Below are 19,130 nucleotides of genomic sequence, written 5' to 3'. Positions count from 1 at the left end.
GAGATGCGGGTTCGATCCCTGGATCAGGAAGATCCCCTGGAGGAGGGCAGGGCAGCCCACTCCAGTATTCTTGCCTGGAGAATCCCATGGACAGAGGAGCCTGGTGGGCTACAGTCCAAAGCGTCACAGAGTCAGACGTGACTGAAGCGACCTAGCACGCATGCCATGTTAGCATGAGGTCCCCAGAGTGGCAGCGTGGTCCACCGTGACAGGTGTCTCTTTGGCTGTGGTGGGTCTTCGTCGCTGCACGCAGGCTTCCTCTAGCTGCAGCGAGTGGGGGCTACTCTTCACTGAGACGCCCGCGCTCCTCATTGCGGCGGCTTCTCCCATTGCAGAACACAGGCTGTAGATGCACGGACTTCAGTAACTGCAACACAAGGGCTCAGCAGCTGCAGCTCACAGGCTCTAGAGCACTTTCTTCATAGTTATGGAGCACGGGCTTAGTTGCTTTGCCACAACTGTGGGATCTTCCTGGATCAGGGATCAAACTGGTGTCCCTTGCACTGCAAGGCAGATTCTTCACCACTGAACCACCAGGGAAGCCCCTGGTGTCTTTATAAGAAGAGGAGATTAGGACACAGACACCCACAGAGGTATGACCATGTGAAGACCAGGAGAAGATGGCCCTCTCTAAGCCCAGGAGAGAGCCTCCGAAGAAACCAATCATGTCAACACCTTGATCTCGGACTTCTGGTCTCCAGAATTGCAAAAAAAAAAAAACAAACAAAAAAAAAAGTCTCTTGCTTAAGCTACCCAGTCTCGGGTGCTCTGCTACAGCGCAGCCTGAGCTTCACCAAGAGTAGAGGCACACTGGGCACACCACCGATAAGAGAACAGCACTCGCCTTACAGCGCTGAAACGGGCAGCACTTGAACCCACATGAGAGGCCAAAGCTACGTTCCCCCGCACCACACCAGGCAGCTAGGCGTGCGAGTGAGCAGGGCTCAGCAAAGGAGAGGGCAGACACGGTCAGCCAGGAGGGTGAGCAGACGGCGCCCCTGCCTTGGCCCCACCGTGGGTAGGCACACCTCCGGCCCTTCGGCTCTGGACTGTGTCACCCGACTTGCTTCCGACGGCAGGATGTGACCGAAATGAAAGCACGGTAGCAGGGTCAGGGCATGAGACAGCTCACTTGCTTCCGCAGCCCTCATGCCCCTCTGCCATTACCGAGAGGAAAGCACACAATGGCTTGGGACAGAGCTGCCCCATCAGCTCACAGACCAGTAGAGAAAAAGCTGCCGAGCAGAGCTCTCTGGGGCAGCCAAGCCCAGCTGACCCACAGTCTGTGAGCGATAAAAAACAGTAGCTGTTTTAAACCTCTAGGTCTATGGGTGATTTGTTACATGCCACTACCTGACTGAGACAAAAGGTCAAAAGAAGCAGTGTATAACCAAACAGATACAAGCGCAGACTTTAAAGTCAGACTGCCTGGGTATCACTCCTGGCTTAGCTACTATTCTGCTGTGTGACCTTGGGCAAATTGCTTAACCTCTCTGATCTTCCGTATCACCCGTAAAATGGAATACATGAAAATATCCATCTGATAGGGTTGTGGAGAGCATGAAATCCACTGAGACAGCATCTGAAGAAAAAACTCGCTGCATGATAGCTCTACTGTTGTGACTAGGGACTAGAGGTTAAGCTTGTCCTGGGGCACTCTGATCAGTATGACAGAGACAAGAGATGAGAGGCCTTGTGTTTTCTTTTGTTTTAACATCAATCCCACATCTGCCTTTCCCTACTAACTTAGTGAGGCACTGAGGTCCCTATCACTGGAGTATCAAGCAATGATCCACCCTCAAAGGGTAGGACCAGATGCAATAATCACTGAGGCAGGTAAACAGATCTGGGGTTCGAGTCCCAAACTCCATGTGTGACCTCGGGAAGCCACTTGACATCTCTGGTCTCGTGCTACAAAATTGTTACTTGGATGAAAGGTAGAGGTGGATGGGACTTTGCCTTGTAAACTAGTAACACCAAGACAAGCTCTATCCACAGGGTCATTGCAGAAGTGTTACTCTAGGCATATTGACGGAAAAGCCCTCCACCTCTGAAGTTCTGTCTCTCACCGGCTTAGGGCGGGCAGGCATGCTGCCACCATCCATGCTATGGCCACAACCGCGTGACTGATGGGTCACACACAGCTCTCTTCCCCGGTGGGGCTGCCTCCCAGCCCAGAGTTCCAGGGACCAAGTCAACTGGCTGCATCAGGCCATCATCAAGCAAAACCTCCTACCCTGGGAGCCAGGCCAAAGCTCACTGGCTCCCTTCTCTCTGCCTGCTTCTGGGGCATCTGGGAGATTGTGGGTTCTGGGTGTCAACTGAACCCACGGACCCCACTGGACCAGCTGGGTCCACAGCTGTGGACACCAGCTCTCCAACCCGACACGACCTGGTTCAGGCCACACAAAGATTACTCGTAAAATGTTCTAAAATAGTACGAACATTAAAAAAAGAAAAAAAAAAGTCTTCAATATTGCTGAGGGTTGCTGCAAGTGCAGTGAAACCAAAAGCCTTGCACCATATGCTTTTGTGATTACAGGACAACACACAACACTACCAGGTGCTTCTGCCCTCTACCCTAGGAATCCTGCCATGACAGCAAAGCCTTAAGTGGGAAAAATGACCCAGCAGAATACACACACACACACACACACAGATGTTCAATAATTACAAAAAAAAAAAAAAAAAGGAGGAAAGACACAGATACATTTGTTGTTGTTCAGCTGCTAAGTCATGTCTGGCTTTTTGCGACCCCATGGACTGCAGCATGCCAGGCTTCCCTGTCCTTCATCATTTCCTTCAGTTTGGTCAAATTCATGTCCACTGAGTCAGTGATGCCATCCAATCATCTCATCGTCTGTCACCCCCTTCTCCTCTTGCCCTCCATCTTCCCCCATATACATTAAAACATATATATAGAAGTAATTAAATAGATGGCCATACATTCCTTTAGTGGATATGGAGCTATGAAAATAGATTTTCTTTAAGACTGCAGAAACACAAGGTAACGTTTGATGTGTTTGATGTAAACTTAAAGAGAAAAGGACTCTGAAATGCCAGGCATATGCCATAGATACCATGGGAGAATATAAATACCTATCTCTACTCCTTCCTCACCTTCAGAACCCATTCAGTTTGAAAAGCAACATGCCATATCTTCCCAGACTCCCTTGCAGCTAGGGTTGTCCATGAGACACATTCCTGGCTAATGCTGCTGCTGCTGCTACTGCTGCTAAGTCGCTTCAGTCATGTCCCACTCTGTGCGACCCCACAGACAGCAGCCCACCAGGCTCCCCCTTCCCTGGGATCCTCCGAGCAAGAACACTGGAGTGGGTTGCCATTTCCTTCTCCAATACATGAAAGTGAAAAGTGAAAGTGAAGTCACTCAGTCATGTCCGACTCTTAGCGACCCCATGGACTGCAGCCTACCAGGCTCCTCCATCAATGGGATTTTCCAGGCAAGAGTATTGGAGTGGGGTGCCATCACCTTCTCCATCCTGGCTAATGAGATGTAGGTAAAAGTCCTTGGGCGGGCCATCCAGGAAATCTGTTTAGAAAGGAGCAGATTCAGTTGGCACATATCTTTGTCTTTTGTTCTCTGTTTTCCTGCCAGGAAAGGATGCTGGAGGTGATGCCGGAGGTGGAGCAGCCATCTTAGAGCCGTGAGGCACCAGCCTAAGAACTAAAGCTGACAGCTGGCTGGGCAGAAAGACAGGAGTCTGGGTCTCTGACGGCATCATGGAGCTACCTGTCAGCCCGACTACCTGCCCCAGACTCCTTCATTGCTGTTTGGTCCAGTCACGGTAGCCTAGGTTCTCTGCTACAGGCAGCTTAACACAGTCTCTGAGAGATTCATGACAGATGAAATGACAGAAACAGTGGGCATACATTTGGGCAAAGATAAAAGTGTGAACATGAAAAGCTAAAGCCATTCCCACGTGCGACCACAGAACCATAGGAGAATGATGGGGAACTTCCCGCCTCTTTATAAAACCATTTTTCACGGCTCACTACTTCTCTTTTTCAGCCATATGAGAGCTACTTTATGAACCAGCACACACTGGCATCCACTGAGCTCACTGGTGTTTGAATCCCTCTGGCCAAACACTTGCTCCAAATAGATGCTAGACCAAATAGATGCCCCTCAGCACTTGGGGTGGGGTCAAAGAGGTCACTGTCTCCCCGAAAACAGTGCTCACACTGGGAAACCTCTCATGACAACTGGACTCAGTGGGAATATCCCCCGCAGCCTGGGTCAGGCCCTTTCCTGGGGCCCAGATGAGACCTGTGGTCGGAGCCCAGCCAGTCCAGCCCTGCATCGCCAGCAGTCACTTCCCACCAGAGTTCAAGAGAGAAAAGGTCCCGACGTTGCACACATGAGGATCGAGGGGCACGGGGCTGCCTCCAGACTTACTGGGGCCTGGCGGCTAGGCTGGAGCAGAATCCATGCCCCCTATGACACAACAACGCTGCCGAGAGAGCTTCTGCCTGGGGAGAGGGGAGGCCGAGTGTCCTCCTGTGGCTTTCTCCAATGCCTCTCCCCTCCTCCCCCTGAGTGACTCACACCAGGGGCACCTGAGCTCCCACCTCCCCTCCACACAGGACTGTGCCTGAGAGTCACCTCCCTCCAAAGACCCCCCACGCCCCCCAGGCGGTTGTGTGGCTTCCTCCGGAAGGAGGAAGGAGGAAGCAGGCAGACGGAAGGAACCCACGGCCCAGGCACCCGAAGCGCACGAGCACACGCCACATCACTCAGCCCCTCCCACCACGTTCTGTGGTGGCGGCTTTTTCTCCCCGTCCGCAGAAGTCAGCAGGACAGGGGACTGTGTGCACTTTGGAGGTCACGTGGCAATGTCTAGAGACGTTTTTATCTGTCATTGTTGGGTGGGGGAGGGGAGTTGCTACCGGCAACTAGAGGATGGAGACCAGGGGTGCTGCTCAGTGTCCTAAAAGGCACAGGACAGCCCCCACTGCAAAGACGTGGAAGCAAAAGTGAAGTGGCTCAGTTGGACTGTAGCCCACCAGGCGCCTCCGGCCATGGGATTTTCCAGGCAAGAATACTGGGGTGGGTTGCCATTCCCTTCTCCAGGGGATCTTTCCAACCCAGGGATCAAACCGGGGTCTCCTGCACTGCAGGCAGACGGTTTTACCGCCTGAGCCACCAGGGAAGTCGCAAAGAGGCATCCAGCCCCAAACGTCCGTGGTGGGAGGGGGGAACTGTGCCCCCGCCCGAGGTCACACGGGGACCAGAGCCGGGGCCCTGCGCACAGCCTGTGCTCTTCACGGCATTCACAGCGGCATCCTCATCATGGGTCACGAGCAGTCACGGTCCCCTGCCCACGGAAGCAGGGACACTGCCGGTGGGCCCCAGGAAGTACCTAAAGGAACACCCAAGAGCCAACAGGCAGATCCCCACTAAGCTCCGCTGCGCCAAAGACCACAGCGCAAAGGTGTGGGGCGGGGGGGACAGCAAGGAGGCAGCCATGCATCCACAAATGACTCTGGGGGCCCGGGCTCCAGGGAACAGCCCTGCTCTCAGCCTGGACACCCCAGGGCTGCAGCGCCCATAGCAGCTGACAGCGCCAGTCTCTGCCCCTCTCTCCCTGGCAGGCCTCACCCGCCCCTAAGACTCACTGCACCCCAGATGCCTGCCCCCTCGCACACCTCCAACAAGTGGCCAACGGGGACCAAACACACCACTGCACAGGCTTCACACTCACGAACGTCTCGTCCCGGGCAGTCAGTCCTCAAGCACCCGGTGAGCACATCCCCGGGGCTCAGGACACCGGGATAAGAGCCCTGACCCCAGCCCTCTAGTGTCTTTCGTGTGACGGGGCCTGCTGTCACCTCCCGACAGTGTCAGGGGACAGGTTCAAGGGTGGCCCCAGAGCCCTGTGAGTGCACAGGCCAGCTGGGCAGGGGGACCAGCACGGGCAGGGTCTCAGGTGGGAGCGGCCTGCCAGGGGTGTCCAGGGAGGGGTGGAGGGGGACGGCAGTGGAGAGGGGAGGCTGGAAGGGCAGGGAGGATGCCCCAGGGTGGAGGGCTGGGTGCCATGACAATGCGGTGCAGAAGCAAACACCTGTGCCCCTCGGCCCCGGGCAAAGGCCAGTGATGCTGTCCTCTAGGAGGCCTCTGGCCTCCTGCCCCACATGTCTGGCAGGGCCGTAACAGCCCAAGGCTATTTCGCAGGTGGGTGTCTCTCCCCGCCAGGTGCCCGGCAGACTCACATGGGCCTGTCACTGGTGGTGGCCTTGGGGGCTGAGATCACATATTCAAGCTGTCGGAGCGAGGTGCTCCCCATCGGCGAGACAGGTCTCCAAACTGCCATCTTCCCTAAAACTGACAGCTGAGGTTTAAGAAGCTGGGCCTGTGTCCTGCACGTGTCCAGGGGCCCCAGGGCCCAGCCATGCAGGAAGAGGGCCCCTAAGCACTCACTTCAAAGGCCCCCCCAGCTCTCGGCACCGGGCGTGAATCTCATCCCCAGCAGGTGCCCTGAGGAGGGCCCCAGGGAGCCCAAGACCAGTGGGCGCCCAGCCCTGCCCTGGGCACTCAGGTGTCCACTGGGGAGGTTGCATCACACACACAGACCGGGGTGCCCTGCGGGAGAAACGGTGGCCTGGCTCTGACCCAAGAGGTTGGGGGTGCGGGGGGTGGGGGTCAGTCGCAGTGGAATTTGGTGGTGTGGGCTTCAGAAGGGCCACTGTGGCTGCAGGGTGGAGGAGGGTGGCCTCCCAGGAAGTCACATTTTCCCAAGAAGCCTGGGGTGAGAAGACCTATGGCCCAGGCTGGGACCCCATGACTCCAGAAGCCCCCAGCCTGGCCTCCCCCACCATGGGAGCCTCCTTCTGCTGCAGGCCAGGTTTGCTATCTCCAGGGGTGTTCTCTAATGCAGCGTGGACATGGGGCAGCAGCCACAAGGGCCAGGGCGACGGGAACCCGCAGGGGCGGGGCGGCCCCCAAGAGGGTGGGCAGGGAGCCGGGCTGGGAGGCTGTGATGACGACGCTCCCAGCGTGGTTCCCTTCCTGTCCCAAAACAGTCTTGGAAATTTGGAGATGGTCCCAGGGCCCCTAAGCTGGTACGGCGCAGGGAGGTGGGAGGCACCTGCCAGCCTCCGTCATCACAGTCAGAGCCTGGGGCCGCGAGAGGCCTCTCACCGCACATTCTGGTTCTCTGATGCTTGAGACACACAGCCGCCAAGCTCTGCATCCCCATCTCATGGATGTGGAAGCAGGTTAAAGGGGTGTGCCCAGGATCAGGCTTCCAGGACAGGCAGACGTGAGCTGCCCTGCCGGAGGCTGGGGGACCCCATGATCGGCCGGCCCCTCGAGTCTCTCTGCACTCAGGCTCTGGAGGCAGGCGGCACGGTGACCCACACCTCCGGATGGAAGACCAAGGCCAGAGGTCGGGCCTGGCCCTGGGCCCCTCTGCTCTCCACATGCCAGGCCCAGCAGGCCCCTTGCCACACCGAGCGCACCTGCACACCCACCAGCCCACCACAGCCCACAGCTCACCCACCTCTGGGTCTGGCCCCCTCCTTCACCACATTGCCACCACCCAGGGACCCTCCCAGGGCTGGGGACGCAACAAAGGTGAGGGCAGGTCAGGACAAGCCCACCGCACGGGGCAGGCCCCACCTTTAAGCAGCTGTTCCCCGGCCAGGCCCCCTCCTCACTCAGGACCAAGACCCCAGGAAGGAGCATGACTGGGAAGGTGCCTGAGCCAATAGAGGGTCACCAGCTGGGGACGCTGGTATCCCCAGGCCTGGGGGCAGACATCTCATGGTGTCCTGACAAGCTGGGCCAGTGCATTCACAGAGCTCCTAAATTTTCTCATCTTCCCCCGCTGCAATTTCTTTCCATCAATCATCTCTATTTCTCTGTATCCACAGCACATAATTGTTTTATGCTCTGAGATCAACATCAGGGTCTGGGTTCACCCCAGCTCAAGACAGTGACTACAGGAGAGTCCTCTTGGAGCAGACGACAGACGTTCGAGTGGGCCGAAGGCTCAGCACTTATCGGTGCAGGGAGGGGGCTGCCCAGAAAAGCTGGCATACTGAGCGGGAGCATTAACAGAAGTACAGTGCTAGACCAGGGGAGGTGATTCTCTGCTCTCGCTGCATGATCAGACCTGACTTGGAGAGCACGTGTGTGCCAAAACTGCTTAGGGGAGAGGGCCCCAGCTTATGAAGGCATTATTGAAAGAAACGCAGGGGCCCTGGGACCAGCTCCAAAATCCCAAGACTGTTTCAGGACAGGAAGGGAACCAAGCTCTACTCAGCCCTTCCACCAGAGAACTGGTAAACCACAGGGTGGGTGCCTTCAGTTCAAAAGGGAGACCTTTCTACAAGTAGAGGTCCCAGAGTGAAGGCAGGCAGCAGGGAACTCTGAACATAATCCTTTAAGGAAGTGAATGCCAGACACCACCACCCCCAGCCCCTGCCAATGGGTGGCAAGGAGGAGGATGTCCACCAGGTGGAGAAGAAGACCCTTAACCAAGCTTTCATACCCCAGACCCCACTGCCCATGGACTCCCTCAAGTGCCCACTGCCTCTGCTTCTGCAGCCCAGGGGCCTGGCTCCCTAATGTCAGCGTTCCACTCATCTCCTCCTGTGCTTTCCCTGGCCCTGTAGCACAGCTGGTGTGACTCAGAGCACAGGTCAGCTGCCTGGGGCTGGCTGCCTGTCCATCCTGGCTCCCTGTGCCCATCACACTCTGGACCACACTGCATACCTTCTGCTCTAGACCCACCGCACTCTGGGTGCTGAGTTCTCTCTCCTCTTCTGGCTCTGGACCCCCAAGTTCCAGTTTCTAAATGGAGACCTTCTGGTCCCTCAAATGACCACCATGGAGACTGGCCAGTCCTTTGAGAGAAGGCCAGCCCTCGACATGCAAACTGCTTTTCCCTGTGGAGGGAATAACCTCCACATTCATCGAGGCACACATACTTCATCACATGTGAAGTGATGAGCTCCCTGTCACGAGAAGCATTCAAGAAAAGGCTGGCTGATGACAGAGGATTCAGGGGGCTGGCAATGTTCTGCCTCTTGAGCTCAGTCCTGGTTGCATGGCAGGGTTTGCTTACAGGGATCGCTGAGCAATACATTTGTGATAGGTGTGCTTTTTCATACAAACATCTTAAAATTTTTCAAATTAAAAGTGACCGAGATCTGCTGATCATCTGGTGGGAAGATGAGGCTGGAACAACCTGAAGATCCCCTGCCATCGAGGCATTAACACTAACTGAGCCTGCTGAGGTGCCATGCACCTCCTCCCTCACAGCAGCCCCCACCCCACTCTGCACATGGGAGGAACTAGGCAACATCCCAGTGACAGAGGAAAGCGTGAACCATGAACAGAGCTGAGTGAGTGCTCTGAGCAATGATGAGAGTGAACAAGTAAGCGAATGACGGCCCGGAGGAAAGGATGGATGCACACGTGGGTGTGTGGGGTGTGACACGTGGGTGCAGGGAGGATGTCGGGGATGGGCAGGGACAGGTGTGAACACAGGTGCATGGGGCGAGCAGGTGCAGGTGTGAACACAGGTGCGTGGGGAGGGGCAGGTGCAGGTGTGAACACAGGTGCGTGGGGATGAGTGGGGACAGGTGTGAATACAGGTGTGAACACAGGTGAGTGGGAATGGGCAGGGACAGGTGAACACAGGTGTGAACACAGGTGCATGGGAATGGGCAGGGACAGGTGTGAACACAGGTGCATGGACAGGTGAACACAGGTGTGAACACAGGTGCATGGGGAGGGGCAGGTGCAGGTGTGAACACAGGTGCGTGGGGAGGGGCAGGTGCAGGTGTGAACACAGGTGTGAACACAGGTGCGTGGGGAGGGGCAGGTGCAGGTGTGAACACAGGTGCATGGGGAAGGGCAGGGACAGGTGTGAACACAGGTGCGTGGGGAAGGGCGGGGACAGGTGTGAACACAGGTGCGTGGGGACAGGCGGGGACAGGTGTGAACACAGGTGCGTGGGGATGGGCGGGGCAGGTGTGAACACAGGTGCATGGGGAAGGGCAGGGACAGGTGTGAATACAGGTGCGTGGGGAAGGGCGGAGACAGGTGTGAACACAGGTGCGTGGGGATGGGCGGGGACAGGTGTGAACACAGGTGCGTGGGGAAGGGCGGAGACAGGTGTGAACACAGGTGCATGGGGACAGGCGGGGACAGGTGTGAACACAGGTGCGTGGGGATGGGCGGGGACATGTGTGAACACAGGTGCGTGGGGATGGGTGGGGCAGGTGTGAACACAGCTGCAGTGAGGTCTTGGCGAGGGAGGGCATGGGGTGGGCAGGCGGAGATGTGGACCCAGGTCCACAGGGGAGGAGATGCACATGGAAGCCTGGGTCACCTCCTGCCCCCACTTTCCCAGGCTTAAAGTGAAAGTCCAGGCTGATGAAGACAACAGGTGTCCACACACGGGGTCTCACGCTGTACCTGCCATCTCGAAGCCCTCAGTGCGGTGGTGTCTCTTTCACCTCAGGAGAGCCATCTCTCTCAGGTTGCCCCGAGTCAGGGAACCCAGCCGTCCGCCTCCCCCAGGACATGTACAGACAGGCTGCGTTTGCTGAAGGGCCAGGGCCACACGGCGCAAGGCCAGGTCCAGGCAGGCCTGGGAGGCGGAGCTCAGCACAGCCTGTCATGCGGCTGCACCCAGCCCGCTGCCACACAGAAGGTCACAAGGAGACCCCAGCCCTCCTCTCCAGCCCGCTGTGTGTGGGTGGCCAAGCCTCCACCTGAGCCTGGCTGAGCAGGATTGCTGGAGGCAAAAGGAGAAGCAGAAAGACACAGATGGAAGATTCCACAGGCCCGTCCCTGGCTCCTGGTGGAATCTGTGCTTGGAGCTGGCAGTGAGGGGATCCCGACTAGGAGTTCTGGGCCCTCTGCCCCAGTGCACACTGCCTCCTCTGGGCCTCAGTTTGCTCATCTGTAAAGTGGGGCGATGCTCCCTCCCGCCTCAGAGGTGACATATGTGGAAGCTGTGTACTCAGGGGCCCTGCTCCCATCCAGTGTCCTCCTGGAGGTGCCCATTCCGTGTGAGGCTCTGCATGGGCCCCGGGGTGCCAGGAAAGACGCACTTCTCCGGGGGCAGGATAAATGGCATCAACAATGCTGGAGCTGGAGGAGGCGCTGACGGCAGCAGCAGTGAGGGGTGGACGGGAAGCCAAGTGTCCTGGAGGACGAAGGCCAGTGGGGACTCTCACCAACCCAGGTTGCCTGCTGGTGGCGCGGGAAGGGTTAACTGAGTTCAGCTGTCCCCGCGCTGCCCGCTGGACGGTACCCAACTGTGTGGGCTTCCAGCCCTGCTCCTGCCTCAAGGCCAGACCTTATCTTATCATCTTAGACGGTCCCAGAGCCTCAGAGGCAACACAGGCCAGGCAGGGGCAGCGCAGCGAGGCTGTGAACCATGGACAGAACACAGCACCAGGAGCACCAGAGGATGACGCGGGAAACACTTCCCACTTGGCGAGAACTCTGTTCAAGGTCTTGTGTACGAGCGAGGAAAGAGGATGTCCCACTACATTCTCAGGGGACCTCCAGCAGGGACAGTGTCCCACTCCCCACCAGAGACCTGCTCCCTGAGCCGATCACCTTGGTTTCTGCAGCAGCCACCCCGCCTTTAGCTAGGGGGACCCACCCCATGTCAGTCTCCCCTCCTCCAAACAGCAGCAAAAACATAAACGGACGTCCTCCACTCCCTCCTTCCCCTGTGAGGACCAGTTTTTAAATCGCCCTCTTAGATCCTCCAAATGAGATCAGAATTCTAAGCACAGTTTCTTCCTTAAGGATCCCGCAGGTGGTAACAGCTTAGAACACAGAGGTGAAGAGTCTGAAGAGGAGTGTCGAGATTCCCACTGTAGTCAGGTGTAGTAGCTGAGTATGGGACATAATTTTGGCCTCAAGCGCCTCCGTAGGAAAAGCACAAGTTTGTTGGGGCTCCTTCCCCACCCGGCCCTTAGCCCCAGCAGAGCAACTCAGCCCAGGCACTCTACAGCCCTGCCAGGCCGAGTCCCACCACTCCTCCCGACAGCCCAGGAAGTGTGGTGGGAGGGCATCCAACCCTCCTGCGAACCAGACAGGCATGACAGGGTGTGCAGAAGGATTTTCATCTTGATGTGATGGAGAGTTCCAAAGGCCTAGGGCTTGCCAAATTTAGAACCAACAACATGATCTACTGGGCAGTAGCTACAAGTGGCACAGACCTCAGAAGCAGCGAGCGGAGACAGCACCCAGACCCGGATCAACGACGGAAGTGAGTCTGCCCTCTCAAAGCCAGTGTGACCTGTGCTCGTCCCTCCTTGGGACAAAGCTGGCTGAGTCTGGGCCTCCCGGGACAGCAGGGGCTGTGGTCGGCGTGAGAGCCCAGCAAAGCCTCTTATGAAGACAGCGGTCACGGATCCAAGGCAAAGTGGTCATCATACGTGTTCTTAAAATCCATTTCACCGAGGGCGCTAGTAAGTGCATCCATCCGGGAAGCAGGGTTCATCAGCGGTGCGGGTGGTGCCTGCCCCACCTCGGAGGCTGGAACTAGAAGTTGGAGCACACAGGCTCAAGAAACCGCTCAAGGGGAGATGAAAAAGAACCCTGCGAAGAGGCACCTGACTCGTCCACATCACCATCCGATAGGAGATGGCTCCTCAGAGGGCCTGGCTTGGGGCTGGGTTTTGTTCTAGGCCTAGGAGAACCTTAATTTACATTTATATCAAAAAAAGGAAAACAGAATTAACTAGAAAGGTGCTTGGTTTCCTGCAAAAGCAAGCTCTTCAGAGCTAAACAGCTTCTTAGGGGAGAATCTGAGGCTGATGTCAAAATTCCTGGATTCTCACCTACTAATGCAGACAACACTGTACCAGGTGGCTGCAGGCATGAGGGAGCCCACTGGCTCTTCAGAGTCACCCCAGTAGGTGTTCCCAGGTCACAGCCCTCCTACAGGTGGGGGTAACTGAGGCTGGGAGTTAGGAACCAGCCCACCCCACACACGCCATGGTCTTCCAGGTCCGACCGGCCTCAGGTTCCAAGCCTGGTCAGTGGGCTTGGAAGATGCCTTAGCATCTTTCCACGGCAGGGAAGCACTGGTAGGACAGTCTTGACTTCCTAACCTTACACATGTACTCCAACCTTCCTTTCTGGAAAATCAGCTGGAAATTCAACAAAAGAACTGAGAAAACGTCACCCAGTCATCAGCGGCCCCTTCTCCTGTGCTGACTGGAATCCCGCCTGCACCTCTGGCTAAGATCCACTTGGCCACCCTGTCTCGACTCTTTCTTTTTGGAGCCCTAACTGTTAGAAGCACATGTCCAGAACCACCAATCAGAATCAATCAGTGCAATCGACAAGAACCTGATCAGGTAAATGGACCATCTCTGGGTTTGATTTGTAATTCCAACCACCATCTCGCCAATGCTGCAATTCAATTCTCAGGACCAGCCCAAGCGAGGTATCCTGGGCTCATGTCACTCCTGGAAGCCGGCATGCTCGCAGGTTTTATGTTTTGAGTCTACATCACTCAAGGCCCTTCCGGGAATGATGAGTTCTTCCCCTCCCCCAGGGGCGGTCGGTTGTGGTTGGGGGGGCACATTCCTACAAGCAGGCCCCTGCCCCACAAGATTGCCATCCTGCACATGTGTGTCTTGGCCACAGCTCACGCTGAAAGTTTAAAGACAGAAACGCTGGCCGGCTGGCCCTTTCGGGAGCTGGAAGCACAGGGTGGGAAAGGAAGGACTTTTCTGTGTTTTGGCCACAGGGCCAAGGGCGTGTGGCAAGAGGGAGCAAAGCTGGTTCTGCTGACAACAGAAGGACGATTTCCTTCTGAAAACATAGAAACCTACACCAATGAATTAAACATTTCAAACAAGATGACTCTCTGCAAAGTCTTTTCAACCAAGAAGGAAAGACAAGCCGTCCTGTGCTGGCGCTTCCTGTTGCATATGGCACTGAGAAATACTGTTTTTGCAGCATGCAGAGCTTTCCAGAGAAAGGAAAATATCAAGGGAAGGAAAAATCAGAGAAAGAGGTCCAGAGAAGTCAGGCAGGAGGGATGATGAGAGGCTGGAGGGAGAGGAGGCCTTTGCTCAGGGCGCAGGGGCACAAATAAGTGGAGGGGGGCAAAAGAGTGACGCCCGTGAGCCAACACAGTGGCCCCGACAGGTCCAAGGGGGTGGCCGTGGAGGGGCTGGAAGCCGTGCTGGGACAAGTTGCAAACCAGAGACGCCACCCTACCTCCCGCCTCCATGGGGAGGGGTCCCCACCTCCACTGGGCTACAGGGACCCCTTCCCCCACCTCTCAAAGTGTGATAGACACAGTCCTCTAAATCCCTAGGCCTCGGTGGGGGTCCTGCCCTAGGAACCCCCCAGAGACTGCTTGGTGGGCAATGCCTTTGGGCTCAGGACCCACAGGATGTACCAACTGGACTCTCTCCCTGAACCGGGCCAGAACTTCCCAGCTTCTCAGCAGTAAGCACTCTTGCCTCACCCACCCTCACAGCCCCGGGGTGGACTGGTCCTGTCCCCACCCCAGCCCCGCCCCCGCCCTCCTAGAGCCTTTCAGCGGGCTGTCACGGCCCCCTAGTCTCCCCCCCCCCGCCCCCCACACCACCAAACAGCAAACTCTCTCCTGCCAGGGGCCTGGCACACCCGGGCTCCAGCCCTGGAAGAAGAGGAGCCAGGAGGGAGGAAAGCTGAGATGGGGGCTCGGAGAAGGCTGGCGAGGGTCAGCGCCTCCCACGCTCCAAGAGCAGTGCCCGGGCCATCTGAGTCGGTCTCCGCGCCGCGGGTGCCAAGCCAGCCCTCTCCAACTCCGGGAGAGGTAGTAAGTGTAAGGCTTGGAGCCCCGCGCAGCCCAGCCCGCGCCGGGGCGGTGGGTGGGTGGGTGTCTGCTAGGGGATTATTCTTAGCGCTCCACTCTCTTCGCAAAAGTGGCGCCTCCGCCCTCTAGGCTCGGCACGCTCGCTCCGGGCTCGCACGCCTGGTCCAGACACCAGCGCGGAGGAGAGCCCCGGGTGGGGTCCGCGAGGGGTGAGGCCGGCGAGGAGGCGCAGGAGAGGCGGGGGGCTCCCGGAGGGGAGGGGGCGCTGCGGGAAAGGCCCCCCCTCGCGCCGGCGACAGGCGGCGTTTAACCCTCGGCGCCCCGCACCCAGCCCTGCGCTGCGCGCTCAGCCGCCTCCCCGGACTCCTCCCGGGACGCGGGGAGCCGGGCGGCGGCGCGCCCAGCTCTTACCTATGGTGGTGATGACCGTGATGGCAAAGTAGAAGGAACCGGCGAATTTCCACTGGACGCCGGCGCGGTGTGGCTCCGACTGCAGGATCACCAGCTCCAGCTGCCGGTAGTCCTCGCTGCTGATGTTGTACTTGCCCTTGATCCGGATCTCCTCGGCTTTGAGTTTCTCCTCCTCGCGCATCTCGTGGTCCGACTCGAGGGCGTCGAAGACGGCGGCGCCCACCAGCAGGTAGGTGAAGGTGCAGACGATGAGGGACAGAGTCCGCACGTTCTGCCTCTTCATGGCCGCCAGCAAGGAGCCGGCGCGGGGGGCATGTCCCGCAGGCTCGCAGCCGCGCGCGTCCCACTGCAGCGCCCGGCGGCTGCCGCCGCCGCCTCCTCCGCCGCCGCCGCCGCCGCCTCCAAGTTGTAAGCGGCGGCGGCAGCAGCAGCAGCAGCAGCAGCAGCGGGGAGGCGGGGGGCGGGGAGGCTGGGGGGGCCCCCCTCCGCCGGGGCCGCCACAGCCGCTGCCACCGCGAGGCGGTTGGCGGGGCAGGGGCGGCGCGGGCCTGGGCTCCGGAGAGAAGGCAGACAGGCACAGGAGGCTGCTGGAGCGCCGGGGCCAGGAGTCCGGGAGCCCCGACACCCTGCGCCAGACCCGGCCAAAACAGCCCGCCCCACTGCGCAGGGCCATGCACGGCGGCCCCGCCGGGCACCGCGAGGGCCTCGCTGCCCTCCGCACCCCGCCCCCCGCTCCCGCCGGAAAAGCAGGGGCGGGAGCGGGCGCCGGAGCGCGGCCGCCGGGGCCCGCGCCCCTTCGGGTCCGGCTCCGGGGAGGCGGCGCCCAGCTAGGAGCCCGCAGGTTTGCGCGCGCCCCGCGGGACCTCCTTCCCCCTTTAGCCCTCCGAGCCCCCCTTCGAAGGGGGGTGAAAAAGTTTGCGAAGTGGCTGCGTCTCCGGAGTCCCCAGCGATTCGGAAAGGGGCCGAGCAGGTGCAGCGGGCGGGGCGGCCCGCTGCCCGGAGGTCCGAGCGCCCTGCGTCCACCCGAGCGCCCCGGGATGCGGCGGGGTCCCCGCAAGGCGTGGGCCGCTCCGCGAAGTTTGCTGGGCTCAGCCCCCGAGGCGCGGGAGCGGGGCGCGGCCCCCGGGCGGCAGGGCCCGCGGCGGAGCTGCCTCGGGGGCGGCCGGGGGACGGCGCGGCGGCGGTCGGCCAGTCCGCTCCTCCGGGGGCGGCGGGCGCGGCGGCGGCGGCGGCGGGAGGGGTCCCGCGGGCCTCGCGGAGATGCGGGGTGGGCTCGGGCGCATGAGCCGCGCCGGGGTCGGGGCCCTCCGGCGTCCGGGGAGGCGGCCGCAGCGCTGGTCTGCCTGGAGCGCTGCGTGCGTGCGCGCCGGAGGGAGCCCGAGTGTGTGTGCGTGTGTCTGTGCGTATGTGTGCCCGTGTGAGTGAGTGTGTGTATGCGCGCGCGGGCGCGCGTGTGTGTGTATGTGTGTGTGTGTGTGTGTGTGCGCGCGCGCGCGCGTGGCAGCCCAGCTCCGGCGGGAGGGCCACGGGGGGCGGGGGCCGGGCTACGCTGAGGCCCGGCCTCCCTCCCTCCTTCCCCCCTCCCGCAGCCTCCTGGGTGCGCCACCTCCCGCCTGGTCCCCAGCCAGCTGGCGAGGCAGCCGCGGCGGCGGCTCCCGCTGCAGACCGAGCGCGGCGCAGGGCGCACGCGGAGGGGGCCAGGGAGGGGCGCCCGGTGGCACCGGGGAGGGGGCGGAGGCGGGCGGAGGGCCGGGTGTCGCCCGAGTAGGGGTGGGGGCGGAGCGCCGGCAGGTTTCGGCGGGGGGATGGGAGGATAAATGAGGCTGCTCGGGCGGCTCGAGTCCAGCTCCCCGAGAGGCGGAGAGTTTGAGAGACCCGGGCTCGGACGCAGAGACGGCATGCAGCCGGAGAAGGCAGACAGGCAGCTTAAGGGAGAGGAGAAATCCGGCTGGGAGTGGGCGCACGAGGGGCGGGTCCGCGGGCGCCCGAGGGGAGCGCGCCGCCGCTCGCGGCTTCCCCTGGGGTCAGCCACCTGGCCGCGGGAGTGTGCCACGGGTCTAGATGCACCTCCTCTTGGCGCGCTGGGATCCCGAGGGCCGCGTCGGACCCGGAGGGCGCCGCCGGCCGGTCGGCCCAGCACCGGCCGGGGAGCGCTGATGATGGCGGGAGCCGCGGCTCCTGGGATGGGGCCGCTGGGGAGGACGCCGCGCTCCCCTGTCCGCTTCCTGTTGCTTTTTCGAGAAACACTCCTTAGTTCCCCGAGGCTGGGCGCGGGGTGCCCCCGGAACTCAACCCTGACCCTCCCCGCGACTCTCCGCCCCTCGCGACGGCGCCTCTCCCGGCCGGCCTGGGCACAGCTGCTCGCTGAGCCCAGAGAGGAACCCTCGCTCGCCTCGACTCGCCCGGTTCAGCCCCCTTTGCCCTCTTTCCCACCCCCGTCTTCCCTCAGGTCGTCGAGGGAGTTTTCCTCTACCACCAGCCCCTTTAATAGCCTTTTGAGCAATGAAGCCGGAAGGGGCAAGCGGGAGTCTCAGAGACCCCTGGGCGCCCCATCCCTTGGACCTGGGGGAAGGGGCGCCTCCCCAGGGCTGCGGGCTAAAAAAACGCGGCAGAAGCTAGCCATGGACTCTAGGCCAGGGAATTAAACTCAACCCTCGCTCATCTCGCTCCAGGAGCCTAGATCCCCGCAGATCATCCCCTCGGGCCGTGCTGGGCTCCCTGTCCACAGGACTCAGGGTCGAGAGAGTCTGGGGACCCACGGAGGCTCCCCGGTTTGAATGCTGTCCATCACACTTCGGGGACTTGCGAGTGGTTGTGCCCCGGGCGTGCGTACCGGGTAAGGGAACCCCCGCTGCGGGCGACGTCTGGGCCGCTGGGTCCCCTCTGGGTCCGAGCTCGCCCTCGGGCGCGGGGGCGGGGAGCCCCACCCCTAGCGGGCGCGCTCCCCCAAATTCATTTTGGAAACCGAGGCCCCCGCGCTCGGCAAATGAGCCTGACCGCCCGGTGAGTCACCGCGAGCGGGCGACAAGGATTCCCAGCAGCTGGTAATTAATTGCGCCGTGGCGGCTCGGCCCACGGCGGAACCCCAGCCGGGCCTCCCGCCGCGCGGCCGCGGCGCCACCCCTGAGTCACAGCCGTCGGGCCCACGCCGTCCGGAAGCCGCCCGGACGCCACCAGGGGGCAGTGGACTCCGACCCACAGGTCGCCCGCTTTAAGTCAACCCCTGGTAGGAAAAGTCCAAGCTGTCCCCTCTGGCAGGTGCGGCAGCGGGGGATGGGAATCTGTCCACCCACGGATTCCAAGCTTCGTAGGGAGCCACTTTTATTCAGTTTATAGACAACCTTTCAGGCAAACGGAGTAGCCTTGTGTGCAGCATTGGAAGGGACCTCGGAGACGAGCTAGTCAGAACCGCTTGTTTTACAGATGGGAATGCTTCCAACGGGAGAGGAGCACGTGCCCAGGGACGCTAGGCAATTCGGGTCCAGAACCAGCACTGAACTTCCTCCTGGCTTCTGTCCTGCGTTCCTTCAAGGACCTAGCTGGCTGGCCGCCTTCCGCCCAAGTTCACAGTGCCACGAAGAGCCCCAGACCACTCCCAGACAAGGGTCCTTCTTTCCTCTCCCCTTCCAAATACAGCCTTTGGACTCCAGAGGCACAAGCCTGGGAGCCGGACCTCTGAAGGGTTCTTGATGAGGGAGGAAAGAAAGAGGAGGGCTTCCTGGTCTGTCCCCCTAGCACCCACACTGCCCTGTACTGCCATGGTCTTGACCTGGAGGGGGAGGTGAGCTCCCTGGAGCAGAGCCTGGGTCTTGACACCTTTCCTGACCCCAGCCACTCATCCCCAAGGCATTCGCTCAGCTATAGCACTGTGGGTTGCTCAGTCCAGAAAGCAGGCTGCTTGAC

At 60.2% G+C, this 19,130-nt stretch overlaps 1 protein-coding gene across 1 annotated transcript in view; it reads right to left on the bottom strand.

The window, feature by feature from the left end:
- The window catches only part of KCNK9 (potassium two pore domain channel subfamily K member 9), a 101,325-nt gene extending 85,263 nt beyond the window's left edge, over positions 1 to 16,062 (bottom strand). Inside the window, exon 1 of the mRNA XM_069600932.1 lies at positions 15,228 to 16,062. Within this exon, the coding sequence (XP_069457033.1) occupies positions 15,228 to 15,900 (673 nt within the window). The 5' untranslated portion in view covers positions 15,901 to 16,062. The remainder of the gene's footprint in view (positions 1 to 15,227) is intronic.
- Positions 16,063 to 19,130: the final 3,068 nt, after the last annotated feature.

The sequence above is a fragment of the Ovis canadensis genome, chromosome 9 (genome assembly GCF_042477335.2).
Source record: "Ovis canadensis isolate MfBH-ARS-UI-01 breed Bighorn chromosome 9, ARS-UI_OviCan_v2, whole genome shotgun sequence".
NCBI classification, from domain to species: Eukaryota; Metazoa; Chordata; class Mammalia; order Artiodactyla; family Bovidae; genus Ovis; species Ovis canadensis.
The sequence above is the reverse complement of the archived record's forward strand: the minus strand, read 5'-3'. Positions and strand labels throughout refer to the sequence as shown.